The following is a 16,032-nucleotide window of genomic DNA, read 5'->3' on the forward strand; positions in this document are numbered from 1 at the left end:
GCATTGAAACATGTATAATATCATGTATGAAACGAGTTGCCAGTCCAGGTTCGATGCATGATACTGGATGCTTGGGGCTGGTGCACTGGGACAACCCAGAGGGATGGTATGGGGAGGGAGGAGGGAGGAGGGTTCAGGATGGGGAATTAATGTATACCTGTGGCAGATTCATTTCGATATTTGGCAAAACTAATACAATATTGTAAAGTTTAAAAATAAAATAAAATTAAAACAGAAAACTAAAAAAAAAAAAAAACACTGCTAGTAGAAATGTAAGATGGTATAACTACTTGGAAAACAGCTTGGCAATTTCCATTTTTAGGTATTTATCCAAGAGGAAAGAAAATATACACCTATACTGTAAAAGAATGTGTATTATAACACTTGCTAAAACAATAAGGAAAGTTTTATTCAAAACTTGCAATAGTGGTATTGCAATAGCAGAGAGAGGTTGTGTCCAATTCCAAATACAGCAAAGATAGCTGGGGATTTAAAGCCAATGAACAGTGAAAGCATCAGAGGATGGGAAAACTGCTAAGAGGAGAGACATCAAGGGTAAGGAGATTCTTGCTAAACTTATCTAAGATACTATGATTTATGATAGGAAATATATATTTGATCTTTGCCCCCATTTCTGGCATAGAGCTGAAATTCCCTAGGTGATAAGAGAAATGAGGTGTCTTTTGTTACATTAATAAAGTGACTTTTGAACTATAGCTAGGATAGCGGCTGGTTGTGAGGGAAACCAACTATGTAATTAGAGGATTAGGACTTTCAGGCCCATACCATAACATCTTCTCATAAGGGAGCAGAGAGTAGCTAGAGGTTGAATGAATCACCAATGACCATTGATTTAATCAATCATGCCTATGTAATGAAGTCTCCATAAAATTCCAAAAGGACAGGGTTCAAAGAGCATCTTGGTGAGACTGGGGAGAATGGCACTCCAAGAGAAAGCATGGACCCTCTGCACCCGTCCACCATACTTTGCTCTATGCACCTCATCTATCTGGCTGTTCCTGAATCATATCCTTTTATAATAAAACAGTAATTTAGTGAGTAAAATGTTTTTCTGAGTTCAATGAGCCACTATAGAAAATTAATCAAACCCAAGGAGAGAGTTGTGAGAACTTCTGATTTACAGCCAGTAAGTTAGAAGTAAAGGACTTGTGACTGGAGTCTGAAGTCTCAGGAGACAGGTAATGGAACCTCCAATTTGTAGCCAGCCTGTCAGAAACACAGGTAATAACCTGGGCTTGCAATTGGTGTCTGAAGTATAAGGTGTTCCTGTAGGACAGAGCCCTTTACCTGTGGAATCTGTTGCTGTCTCTGGGTAGTGTCAGAATTGGGTTGAATTTCATCCACCTGCAATGTAGGAGACTTGGGTTCAATCCCTGGGTTGGGAAGATGCCCTGGAGAAGGGAAAGGCTACCCACTCCAGTATTCTGGCCTGGAGAATTCCATGGACTGTATAGCCCAAGGGGCCACAAAGAGTCAGACAAGACTGAGCGACTTTCACTTTCACTTTCTAGGATACCCAGCTGGTGCCCAGAATTTGCTTGTTTGTTAAGTGAAGGAAAACCCTCCCCATCAATACACTCATTGAAACTAGGTCCAGGAACTGATTTAGACTTAACATGCCAGCATGCTAAAGGCAGCCAGAATGATCAGATATCAGAGGTAGAGGACTTTCTGTAAACTGGTGAGCAGAATTCTTGCTAAAATCATATTCAAGGATGGAAATGGAAGCCCAAGGTCAAGGCCTAGTTTAGAAGAGAGCTCAGGATAGCCTCACTAAAGTTTGATTATGGAGAGATTCTTTGTTAATACAAATACTTCACTGAAATGTTCCAAGCAGCTAAATAATATAAATGTCCATAAATAGATGAATGGGTAAATAAATTATGGTATACCATGCAATGAAATATTACTTAGCAATAAAAAGGAACAAACTATTGATACACTCAAACACAACAAACTGATACACAACAAAATATGGAAAATCCTTCAAGAAATGGATACCTGATCACCTGACCTGCTTCCTGAGAACTGTATGCAGGTCAAGAAGCAACAGTTAGAACTGGACATGGAACAACAGACTGGTTCCAAAATGGGAAAGAAGTACGTAAAGGTTGTATACTGTCACTCTGCTTCTTTAACTCATATGCAGAGTACATCATGAGAAATGCTGGACTGGATGAAGCACAAGCTGGAATCAAGATTGCCGGGAGAAACGTCAATAACCTCAGATATGCAGATGACACCACCCTTATGGCAGAAAGGGAAGAAAAACTAAAGAGCCTCTTGATGAAAGTGAAAGAGAAGAGTGAAAAAGTTGGCTTAAAACTCAACATTCAGAAAACTCAGATCATGGCATCTGGTCCCATCACTTCATGGCAAATTGATGGGGAAACAGTGGAAACAGTGACTTTATTATTTGGGGTCCACAATCACTTCAGATGGTGACTGCAGCCATGAAATTAAAAGACACTTGCTCCTTGGAAAAAAGTTATGACCAACCTATACAGCATATTAAAAAGCAGAGACATTACTTTGCCAACAAAGGTCCATCTAGTCAAGGCTATGGTTTTTCCCATAGTCATGTATGGATGTGAGAGTTGGACTATAAAGAAAGCTGAGCGCCAAAGAACTGATTCTTTTGAACTGTGGTATTGGAGAAGACTGTTGAGAGTCTGGACAGCAAGGAGACCCAACCAGTCCATCCAAAAGGAAATCATTGCTGAATATTCATTGGAAGGACTGATGCTGAAGCTGAAACTCCAATCCTTTGGTCACCTGATGTGAAGAACTGACTCATTGGAAAAGACCCTGATGCTGGGAAAGATTGAGGATGGGAGGAGAAGGGGACAGCAGGGGATGAGATGGTTGAATGGCATCACTGACTCAATGAATATGAGTCTGAGTAAACACTGGGAGTTGGTGATGGACAGGGATGCCTGGCGTGCTGCAGTCCATGGGGTCACAAAGAGTCAGACACGACTGAGCAACTGAACTGAAACTGATTGATATACTCAACAATATGGCTGAATCTCAAAATAGCTATGCTGAGTGAAAGAAGTCAGACTAAAAAAAAAACAACTCTCTCTTTCTTGAAGGACTCCAAAATCCAATCTGTTATGACAGTAACTAGATAAGTAGTTGTTTGCAGGGCATGAAGAAAGAAATTGTAATATTATAGGAGGAAACTTCTGGTGATGAATATTTTCACTATCTTGATTGTGGTGGTGGTTTCAAAGATACTTATACACAGGAAAACTTTTTTTTTTTACTTTTATTAGAGTATAGTCACTTTATAATATTGTGTTAGTGTCTACTGTACAGCAAAGTGAATCAGATATATATATAGATATATTCCATTTTTTGGATTTTCTTCCCATTTAGGTCACCATACAGCATTGAGTAGAGTTCCCTGGGCTATACAGAAGGTTCTCATTAGTTATCTATTTTATACATGGCATCACTAATATATGTATGTCAATCCTAAATTCCCAATTCACCCCATTCCCCTCTTTTCCCCTTGGTATCCATAGGCTTGTTCTCTATGTCTGTGTCTCTATTTCTGCTTTGTAAATATGATTGTGTATATCAATACCAGGCTTTCCTGGTGGCTCAGGTGGTAAAGAAAACACATGCAATATAGGAGACCACCTGCAATACAGGGGACCCAGATTCAATCCCTGGGTTGGGAAGATCCCCTGGAGAAAGAAATGGCAACCCACTCCAGTATTCTTTCCTGGGAAATCCCATGAACAGAGGAATCTGGTGGGCTACCATCTATGGGTCACAAGAGTCAGATATGACTTAATGACTAAACCACCACCATACCAATGTCAACTTTTGGTGATGAGTATTTTCACTATCTTGATTGTGCTGATGGTTTCATATATGTAAGAAATTTAAATTGCACACTTTAAATATTTGTAGCTCATTGTATGTCAATTATATCATGGCTCAACAAAGAATCTTTTTTTTTAAGTAACAGTTCCCAGTCTCAACAAGGCTCTCCGCAATGGGCTATAATTTTGGGTTTCCCTAGTTCTTCCATTCCCCTAAACTCCTATTTTAAACCCTTTTAAATATCCTTAAGCCTCTTATCCTGTATTCTTTCTTTTTCTTCCTTTCTCTGGAAGATTATCCCTCAAGTTGCCTCTAGTCTCAGCCTTTCTCCACCCTGGGAGCCAAAATAAACTTTATACTAGAACATTCATATCTCCTGTTTACAAACTCTTACCAGCACCCCCTCCAGAAAAATCCAAATTCCTTAACAAGGATTATAAGACCATCTTTGATGTTGGCCTCTACTTATCTCTACAATCTCATCTCTAGCTTTTTCCTCACCATCTGCATCCCCATCTTCACCTTAGGGTCACACTGGGGTCTAGCTACAATAAACTACCACCCATTCCTAAGTTCTGCATTTTTATTTCTTTATCTCTCTGCCCTTTTCTTGTCTTATTCTTTCTCTCTCTTGTCTGCCCTCTCTCCCTTTTCTCTGTCTCTTTCTCTCTCTCCCCCCGCTTCTGTTCTCCTCTCTTTTTCCAGTCATCCTCTGTCTTTACTCCCATCCCCCACCCCCCCCCCGCCATGGCTCTTAAGAGTTATGCATTTTATTAGTACTTCCATATATTCTTGCTAACACAACTAAGTTGATGTCAACAATTTCTATGTACAGACATACTGAGTTTTGGATCCAAGTAGGATAATACTATTTCATCTGGGTTTTTTATATTCCTAGGTCTTGATGATGCAAAGTGACAGCCTAATATCCTTTATTTGGAATGATATCTGATAGCTGACTCCACATGTAGATGATGTTAGCCTCAACTGAGTTACAGATCTCTTAAAGTATCTCATATACAAAGTATCCAATATAAAAGTAATTATTTCTTTTAGTAAGTGAAGGAAAATTTGAAACTACTACCTCATTTGAAGAACTGTCTTGCAAAGTTGACACAGGAACAATTTCATCTGAATTAACATAATTGCTGACATTTGGAAATAGTTCTTCAAAAGATGCTTTTTGCACTGAGGACAAATCAATCTATAAAAGAATACATTACTCTTGTAGAAGTACAATACTGCAAAACAATCATTTTTAAGTAACCAAAGAAAAGTTGAACTACTCTCTCAATTGAATGATTTTCTTGTGAGCTTGACATATGAATAATTTTATCTGAATTAATATAATTGCTGATATTTAGAAATACCTCTTCAAAAGATGCATGTTTAACTGGGAACAAATAAATCTATAAAGAATAGTACAAGGCTCTTTAGCTTTAAAATTATTTTTAAATAAGAATTTTCATTTGCTAAAGTATCATTTAATTTATACATATTAAGTGGTCCCATCACTTCATGGCAAATAGATGGGAAAACAGTGGAAATAGTAACAGACTTTATTTTGGGGGGCTCCAAAATCACTGCAGATGGTGATTGCAGCCATGAAATTAAAAGACGCTTACTCCTTGGAAGGAAATTTATGACCAACCTGCTGCTACTAAGTTGCTTCAGTCGTGTCTGACTCCGTGTAGCCCCATAGATGGCAGCCCACCAGGCTCCCCCATCCCTGGGACTCTCCAGGCAAGAACACTGGAGTGGGTTGCCATTTCCTTCTCCAATGCATGAAAGTGAAAAGTGAAAGTGAAGTCGTTCAGTCCTGTCTGACTCTTAGCGACCCCATGGACTGTAGCCCACCAGGCTTCTCCATCCATGGGATTTTCCCGGCAAGAGTACTGGAGTGGGGTGCCATTGCCTTCTCTGATGACCAACCTAGACAGCATATTAAAAAGCAGAGACATTTGTCAACAAAGGTCCGTCTAGTCAAGGCTATGGTTTTTCCAGTAGTCATGTATGGATGTGAGAGTTGGACTATAAAGAGGGCTGAGAGCAGAAGAATTGATATTTTTGAACTGTGGTGTCGGAGAAGACTCTTGAGAGTCCCTTGGACTGCAAGGAGATCCAACCAGGCCATCTTAAGGGAAATTGGTCCTGGGTGTTCATCGGAAGGACTGATGTTGAAGCTGAAACTCCAGTATTTTTGCCACCTGATACAAAGAGCTGACTCATTTGAAAAGACTGATTTTGGGAGGGATTGGGGGCAGGAGGAGAAGGGGACAACAGAGGATGAGATGGTTAGATGGCATCACCGACTCAATGGGCATGAGTTTGGGTAAACTCTGGGAGTTGGTGATGGAGAGGGAGGCCTGGCATGCTACAGTTCATGGGGTCACAAAGAGTCGGACATGACTGAGTGACTGAACTGAAGTGCCCACTAAATGAAATTCACCTACCCAGCAACTACACCTCATGGACTAATTTCCCTGATCTTCCCTTAACTGTTAGCCTTCCCCAGTGTTCTGCCTTTGCCTTCTTTTTGCCTACCACTGTACACTAGAGATTTTTAAAATCTCTACCTTGTTCCAGAGCGCCATACCCATATCATTATCAGGTTTCTCAACTTGCCACATATTTCTACATCAAAATCAAAATATTTAAAGCCAAAGTCACGACCCATACTCCTTAGTTTTGGATTTCAAGAAGCTCTGTCATGTTGAGGCGCCAGATCTGACTACAGTAACCTGGCCTGAACCTAGGCTATACCACATGTATGTGTGCCCAGAATGAATTATCAACTGGCTGGGTGGGGACTGGGGGCATCTGCCCTTGCCCAGCTCCTCTTCCTCGTAGGGAGACAGAACAACTTCAGGCCTATCAATGTGTATTTTGAAACAGTGTTAAAAAGGTCACCTGAAAGTGAGACCCTAGAAAATGAAAATCCTTAGAAGCCCTGAGTCAACTGGCCTCCTTTCAGGGAAGCCAGCCAAGGAATTGCAACTTGGAATTGAGGGGAATCTAAATGACCCATTTGGTGGCAGCAAGCTATGGAATGAACCAAAGGGCAAATAGACTCATTCAATAAAAAAAAGAAAAAAAATGTAGACCTTAAAATGTCAAGCCACTAAGCGCTCTCAAAAGTATTTTTATTTATTAAAAGACACTAAATATTTACCTACAAAATGGGAGAAAACATTTGAAAATTATTTATCTGATAAGGGTCTAGTATCTGGAACATATAAATAACACTTACAACTCAACAATAAAAAGACTAATAGCCTAACTTTAAATGAAGAGGATCTGAGTAGACATTTCTCCAAAGAAGATATACATAAGGCCAAAAAGCTCTACTGCAAAATCACAATGATATACTACTTCACATGGCCAAAAGATGGATGATGGTAAGTGTTGGTAAGAATACAGACAATCAAGACAGTCATACTGCTGCTGGGAATGTAAAATTGTTCAACCACTTTGGAAAACAGCCTATCAATCCTCTAATTATTAACCACAGAGTCACCATATAACTCTGCAATTTTACGTCTAGCTATATGCTCAAGAGAAATGAAAACGCACATCCACACAAAAGTTGTATCTGAATGTTTGTAGCTCCTCATTATTAATAATAGCTCAAAGGCAGAAACAACTCAAGTGGTCATGAATACTATTATTAGGCCACAAAAAGGAAAGAAGTACTGGTATATACTAACCTTGAAAATATGCTAAACTAAAAGACGTTAGTCACAAAAGGCTACATGAATAAATATCTAGGAAATCTATTGGGATAAAAAGTGGATTAGTGGTTGCTTGGGACCAGATAGTGGGATGGAGGAATAAAGTGATAATGGCAATGGTTAAAAGGAATGGGTTTTTTTGTGTGTGTGGTGATAAAAATGTTCTAAATTGACTGGGGTGATATACACCCAAGAAAACTGAAAACATATATCCACACACAGACTTGTCCATGAACACTCATAGCACTGCTATTCATTCAAATACCCATAAACTGATGAATTAGTAAATAAAATGTGGTATATTCTTAATATGAGACGTTATTCAGCCATAAATAAACAAAATACTGATAAATGCTGTAACATGGATAAATCTTAAAAATATTATGGTAAGTGAAAGCAGTTAGACACAAAAAGCCACATACTGTATGATACAATGTATATGGAACGGCCACAATAAGCAAACTTTAAAGAGATAGAAAGTAGATTAGTAACTTCCAGAAGCTGGAGGATGAGATAGGAGGAATGATAAGTGACTGCTAAGGGGGTGATGAAAAATGTTCTTTAATTAGATTGTAGTAGTGGTTGCACAAGCTTATGAGTACACTAAAAGTCACTGAATTCATACTTCAGCAAGGTGAATTTTTAAAAATGTGAATTATGGCTCAATTTTAAAAAGATGTTGGTATTTACAAAATAGTCAATTAATTAGTTTTGTAGGGGAAAAATCATTTTTAAACACATTTCTCATATATATATATATATTAACCCAAAAGATAAAACAAAAATGAATAAAAAAAGAAAGTCATTTTCTAGGAAAAATATTAATCTTTAGAATACTAGAAAGACTGTGAGCAGAGTGTTCACAGAACACCGTTTTCCCATCTTGCAAAAGTGATCTTTGGTTAACTCTCCAGCTCTGTTCCACTAAGAATCTGATAAAGGTAAAAATGTCAACTATATTACTAGGCAACACTGCTTAGGGTAAAAATGATATCTAATTTTGAGGAATTATGCATACAATGTAAATTTAAAAAATGCTAGAAAACACACATTATGGGCTTCCCTGACTCTTGTAATTAGGCATGTCCCTTGTGGGGACCCTGGAAGCTACATCTAGGTGTTATTATAAAACATACTGAATCTCATCTCCTTGTATCTGAGCTCTCTCCAGACTGCTGTGCAAGCTACTATATGAGCTCGTGTGAGGACTGCTTGCACTGAAGAGGCACACCTGATCTTGCTCTACTTGCAAGCTGTATACCTGCTGTTCAGTTGAACCTCAGAAGAACCCTGGCTGGGTAAGAGGCAAATTATAGATTCTTAGAAGAAAATACAGGGAGAAAACTTCATGATATTGCATTTAATAATGACTTCTTCGATATGTCACAAAAGTACAGACAACAAAAACAAGAACAAAAGATAAACTGGACTACATGTCAATGTATGGCAAAACCACCACAATATTGTAAAGTAATTAGCCTCCAATTAAATTAATTAATTTAAAAATTAAATTTTAAAAAATTTAAAACTTTTGTGCATCAAAGGGTACTATCAACAGAATGAAAAGGTAACCCACAGAATGAGAGTAAATATTTGTAAACCATATATCTGATAAGGGGTTCATATCTAGAATATATAAAGAACTCTTACAACTCAACAACAAAAAAATTAACAACCTGATTTTAAAAATGAACAAAGGACTTGAACCGACATTTCTCAAAAGAAGATATAAAATGACCAATAAGCATGTGAAAAGATGCTCAGCATCATTAGCCATTAGAGAAATACAAATCGAAACCACAAGGAGATACCATCTTACACCTGTTATTTTAAAAAAACACACACACACAGAAAATAATAAGTGTGGACAAGGATGTAGAGAAATTGGAACCCTTGTAAATTGGTGGGAATGTAAAATAGTGCAGCTGACATGGAAAAAAGTATGGTTGTTCCTCAAAAAGCTACAATGAGAGTTAACAAAGGATCAGCAATTTCGCTTTGAATAATATACCAAATGAATTCAAAACAGGGCCACAAAGAGATATTTGTATACCCATGTCCATAGCAACATTATTTACAATAGCCAAAAGATGGATGCAACCAAATGTCCAACAACAGAAGAATGGATAAACAAAATGTGGTACATTCATACAATGGAATATTATTCAGCCTTAAATAAGGACATAAGTCCTGACATATTCTTCAACATTGACGAACCGTGAAGACATTATGTTGAGTGAAATAAGTCAGTCACAAAAAAGACAAATACCATATGGTTCATTTATATGAAATGCCTAGAACAGTCAAATTCATAGAGACAAAAAGTAGAATGGTGGTTACAAGGAACTGGAGGAGGAAGGAATGGGCAATTCACTATTCAATGGGTATGAAATTTCAGTTTTACAAGATGAAAAATTTCTGAGTATGGATGATGGTTACAACAATGTGAATGTACTTGAACTGTACATTTAAAAATGATTACAAGGGTAAATTTTATGTTATGTATTTTTTCCACAGTAAAAAAATTTTTTAAAGAATAAAAAATTTCTTTCATGTATAACAGTATATAGAGTACTTCCAGTGAAAATATGTTTATGCAACAGAAAATACAGACATTACTATGTGCAATATTCCCCTAGTCTAGGAGAAATAGAAAAAGAGAACAGAGAGCCAGAAAACAGATACTACAAGTGCTAAATGATAATAATAACACTTACCACTAAACCAGGTGTTTGCGAAGATGGAGTACTTGTTAACAGGCCTCTGCTTTTCTTATCAGAAGTACTGGAATGTGCGTTCTATCAGTATTTTGTGAAACAGAGAATTGAACAGCAGAAAGAAATAATACAGTAAACACAAAATTTTATAATTTTATACTAGATCATAATGTGTCACAGTAATAGCATTTTAATCTACTAACTCAATTTTAAACCACTAGACAGGTAATTAAAGAACTGTTTGACTTGAGCTGGGTTAAACAACTTCAAAAAAACTCCAAGTGGTACAAATGATAAACCTCTTTGAATAGGTGTCAGTATATGCTGAGAAGCCTGGAACCCAAACTCATAAAATTTGAACATCATAGGGAAGTTGTGTTAGGTTTCTTTTTTTCTTTCATCTTTTCTTCCTTTCACTCTTCTGGCTTAGAAATCTCTTAAAATAGTTGTTCAAGACATAATTTAGAATATTTATTAGGAAACTTTTATCAAAAAATTTATAGGTACATTTACCTAGCACACTAAATCTGTTAGCTCTCTAATTTGTTAGCTATATAATCTTTCAATATGTTCATCTGAACAGGGATTATTCTACCCTAGGAACTGTCATGCAAATGTTACATATGATACATGCTGCTCCACTGAAGGAGCACGGTTACCTGATAGCTCCCAGCTGCAACAGCTTTAGAATCTGCTTCAGCTTTTAGGTTGAAGCCATTACCTTCTTGGGCAAGCCTCAGCCAACATTTGAACATAGCAGCCCAATGTAAGATTCCTGTAATGGACAATCTATGCTCCAGACCTCCCCACTGGGAGAGCTTTTGTCAGCTCTGCATTGAAGACTAAGGCTATTTCACCCCAATCTTCCTTCCTCCCTGCTCTTCTTTCTCCAATATTACCCCCTCCAATATGGCACTTGAACTCTTAATTCTGCTAAATAATCTTTCCCAGTGGTCTCAAGCAAACCAATTGTCAACTGTCAGTCCATTTAAAACATATCTGCCTGTATATAGCTGTAAGTATATAGATTCTCTGCAATTTTTCCTAGCTTTGCTAAGAAGTTATGTACATCTAAATCTTTCTAATAAGTACATTTTCATTTTACAATCTTTTCAAGAACCAGCTAATAAAAGAACAGTGCTTACCAATGCAGGTTTGAGAGGCTGAGGCAGCAGAACTTTAGCAACTGATTTACCTGCACTGCTTTCTACAACAGACCTCTGGTGAGATGATGGAACCTTGATTTTTAGATGACGAGAGTTTAACGTTGTTTGAAAATTTGTATCTCTAGGTTCGGGATCTTTTTCAGGCTGAAACAAATTCAGAATCCTAAGACACATTTCACAGTGCTTTAAAAACATTTGTATCACTTCTCAGATGTCCTGTTTTTATTGTTATATGGATGTGTGTTATAATTAAAATGGGATATGTATTTCTATCTATAATTCTCTAACTCCAAAGTTTACAGATAAAACTTTCTTAAAATAGGTAAAGCATTCTTCATTTCTGCTATAGTATTTTTGATCTCAAGCATTCCTTTTCTGATTATTCTTAGAATTTCCATCTCTCTGCTTATATTGCATGTTGTCTACTTTTTCCTGTAACTGCCTTAGCATATTAATTACAATTATTTTATATTTCTGGTTTGAAATATAATTCAAATTGGTTATAATTCTAACAGTACTGTAATATCTGACTCTGGTTCCAATGCTTATTCAGTCTCTTTAAACAGTAATTTCTGGCCTTTAGTATGGCTTGCAATTTTTGCTAAAAGGTAGACATGTTGTACTGGGTAATAACAACTGCGGTGAATAGTCTTTCATAATGCACTGATAAATTGTGGGGGGAGAGGGGAAGCCTTCTACAATTCTATGATTAAGTCAGTATTTCATTGAGCCTATGCCCCTGGACTGTGAACATCACCAGTCCTTCTTAGTTCCCCTCCCTGCAAATTGAGGCAGGATGGCTAGAAAGGACCATCCTGTAGTAGTTGGGTACTTCCATTCCCCGATGTGGAAGGCTAGAGGGAGCTAGAACTGGGTAATTTCCTTTCTCCACTGGAAGGGCAGAGCTGGCTGGAATCAGGTATTTCCCTTCCCCAGGTAGGTTACTGCTGCTAAGCTGCTTCAGTCATGTCCGACTCTGTGTGACCCCATGAGACGGCAGCCCACCAGGCTCCCCCGTCCCTGGGATTCTCCAGGCAAGAACACTGGAGTGGATTGTCATTTCCTTCTCCAATGCATGAAAGTGAAAAGTGAAAGTGAAGTCGCTCAGTCATGTCCAACTCTTAGCAACCCCATGGACTGCAGCCCCCCAGGCTCCTGCATCCATGGGATTTTCCAGACAAGAGTACTGGAGTGGGTTGCCCTTGCCTTCTAAAACCCCAGCAAGTTAGGATCTTAAACACCTTCTCTTGAGAGCAGGCTTTGTTAAGAAAAACAGAATATTTCAAAATGGTTGAGGTATTTCAAAATGGTTTCTTTTCCCTTCCCACGACCAGAACCATGAGGGTATTCTTCACTGATATTCATTATGAGGATCTGGTACAGTTTCTGCAGGTAAAACTCACAGAAGTGTGGAGGTTCCTGTGATGAATGGGTTCCTCTTGAGTTGTCCACAATGAGCCTCAGAAATTCATCAACGACATTTTTGGTTTTCCCACCCCAGCACTGGTTCTCAGGGAGGTTTCTGTTCATGTGTTTCTGCTCTGGTAAGTCAATATTCTCTGTATCCACCTGTCTGTCTTTCCATGATCTGGTGTAGCAGTTTACCATGCGACCTTACTTCTTTGACAGATCTATAAAGCGTTGCTGATTTTTCAGTTTGTTCAGGTTTCTACTTGCTAGGACGGAGCAATGATTTCTAAATTCCTTTCGTGTTAGATCAGAAACTGGAAGTCCTCCAATTTTCCAAAATTCTTTATAACACGACCTGCAAGCAGCGTTCGGCAAAACTGGCCACTCTCCCTTTTAGGAGCAAAAGTCCTCCTCCCTTATCTTCTACGAAACCATACACTGTTTATTTTCCCCTCCTCTCTGTCCACTCTTTCTTTTCCATCTGGCTGTAGAATTTTCCAAGAATTGATCCTGGATACCTTTCTCTTCCTTACTCTCTAGATACTCTTTCCCAAGTGATTTCGTCCAATACTATACATTCTAAAATATCTGTAATATTGTACACTCCTCTTTTATTTTTCTGACCTGCAAACTTGCAGCCAGTGGTGCTTCCAACATTTTCATCTTCATGTGCATTCAGACCTCATGCTTATCCTATCACATTATATAGCACCTTTATCCATCAAAACTGCTTAAGACACAAACCTAGAAGTCTTTCTTGACACCACTCATTCTTTCTGCCTCTATATCCAATCCATGAACTCTACAGGCAAAATATCTTGAATCCATGCACATTTTTTCATATGTCCTACAAAACATCCTAGTTAAAGCTACCACAATCTCCCACCAAAAATCTTTGTAATGAATCTTCTTGCTGACAGTCTTGCCCTCTTTCAATCTGCTCCCCAGTTATACAATGACAGTATGGTAGAGTGAAAAAAGTATAGGCTTCAGATCAAGGAAGACTTGCCATAAATTCCTCAAGCATATTGGTTAACACTTAAACCTCATTTTCCTCAGCTATAAAATAGCTAAAAAATAAATGAAAACCTTACATAACAGGAATGCTATAAAAACATATAATTAACAAAAAATGCTTAGAATAATGCTTACATTGAGTAGCCACTCCAATAGTAACTACTGCTATATACAAAGTCAAGTTCGAATTCCTCCCCGAAGACCACTAGATTCCAGGCCTAATGTACTGATTTATAATTCCTTAACATAGAACATTGTTACTATGTTTTGACTACAAAGCAAATGCATTATTGTCACTTTAAATTACTAACAGATATCCAATTATCCAAAAAGAAATTGGAAAAATTGTACATTTTAATCCTCTTTCATTAAATTTATAGAGTATATATGCATGCAACAATAATGTAATATGATAAACTCTAAAAATGTTTTCAATTATTGGTTTAAATAGCTGAAAAATAATTCATATAAAGTATTGTCTAAAAGAAAAAAGTATTTTCTATATTAAGAAAATTTATGGTTTATAAGGTTATTCTGCTTCAATACTTACTTTTTCTTTTTTTTCCCCAGGGGTCGAAGGGTAATTTTTCTCAGCAAGTAAAACTCCACAAGATGCATTATCTATAACAAAAATATACATTAGTGTTAATTATTTAACCTGTTGTTACATCTAAAGTACAGAAAATAGAACTCAAATTTGAAAAAAAATTGATTTTAATGACTGATTTTGTAATAGTTTTAGAACAACCTAACTTGAACAATCTGACAGGAGAAAGAATTCTTTAAAATATCTTTACCTCAAAACCTCCAGGTTTCACAGGAATAAATAAACTCTATATAAAAGATTTATCTTTCAATTTAGTAGAAAAAGTTGAATGTAACTTGAATTCTTAATTATCCTTCCACTTCCATTCTCTCTCTACTATAACTTTTTTACTAGCATTTAAAACATACTCATACTCAGGCTTCTTTCAGAGAAGGCAATGGCACCCCACTCCAGTACCCTTGCCTGGAAAATCCCATGGGTGGAGGAGCCTGGTGGGCTGCAGTCCATGGGGTCGCTGAGCGTTGGACACAACTGAGTGACTTCCCTTTTACTTTTCACTTTCACGCATTGGAGAAGGAAATGGCAACCCACTCCAGTATTCTTGCCTGGAGAATCCCAGGGACAAGGGAGCCTGGTAGGCTGCCGTCTATGGGGTCGCACAGAGTCGGACATGACTGAAGCGACTTAGCAGCAGCAGCAGCAGCAGGCTTCTTTATTTTTAAAAAATTTATTTTTTAGTTGAAGGATATGCAGATGCAGATATGCAGATGACACCACCCTTATGGCAGAAAGGGAAGAAAAACTAAAGAGCCTCTTGATGAAAGTGAAAGAGGAGAGTGAAAAAGTTGGCTTAAAGCTCAACATTCAGAAAACTAAGATCATGGCATCCGGTCCCATCACTTCATGGCAGATAGATGGGGAAATAGTGGAAACAGTGGCTGACTTTATTTTTCTGGGCTCCAAAATCACTGCAGATGGTGATTGCAGCGATGAAATTAAAAGACGCTTACTACTTGGGAGGAAAGTTATGACCAACCTAGATAGCATATTCGGAGAAGGCAATGGCACCCTACTCCAGTACTCTTGCCTGGAAAATCCCATGGATGGAGGAGCCTGGTAGGCTGCATTCCATGGGGTCACAAAGAGTCAGACACGACTGAGCGACTTCACTTTCACTTTTCACTTTCATGCATTGGAGAAGGCAATGGCAACCCACTCCAGTGTTTTTGCCTGGAGTATCCCAGGGACGGGGAAGCCTGGTGAGCTGCCGTCTATGGGGTCGCGCAGAGTCGGACACGACTGAAGCGACTTAGCAGCAGTAGCAGCAGACAGCATACTAAAAAGCAGAGACATTACTTTGCCAACAAAGGTCCGTCTAGTCAAGGCTATGGTTTTTCCAGTGGTCATGTATGGATATGAGAGTCGGACTATAAACAAAGCTGAGCACCAAAGAATTGATGCTTTTGAAGTGTGGTGTTGGAGAAGACTCTTGAGAGTCCCTTGGACTGCAAGGAGATCCAACCAGTCCATTCTGAAGGAGATCAGCCCTGGGATTTCTTTGGAAGGAATGATGCTGAAGCTGAAAC

General features: G+C 38.1%; 1 protein-coding gene across 1 annotated transcript in view; it reads right to left on the reverse strand.

The window, feature by feature from the left end:
• Positions 1–16,032, reverse strand: part of LOC104979868 — a 125,704-nt gene that overhangs the window by 48,237 nt on the left and 61,435 nt on the right. The window contains exons 9-10 of the mRNA XM_010828420.1: positions 14,450–14,520; positions 10,307–10,387 (exon numbers count right to left, since the gene is read on the reverse strand). Of these exons, the coding sequence (XP_010826722.1) occupies positions 10,307–10,387; positions 14,450–14,520 (152 nt within the window). The remainder of the gene's footprint in view (positions 1–10,306; positions 10,388–14,449; positions 14,521–16,032) is intronic.

Source organism: Bison bison, unplaced genomic scaffold, assembly GCF_000754665.1.
Source record: "Bison bison bison isolate TAMUID 2011002044 unplaced genomic scaffold, Bison_UMD1.0 scf7180017864492, whole genome shotgun sequence".
Lineage (NCBI taxonomy): Eukaryota > Metazoa > Chordata > Mammalia > Artiodactyla > Bovidae > Bison > Bison bison.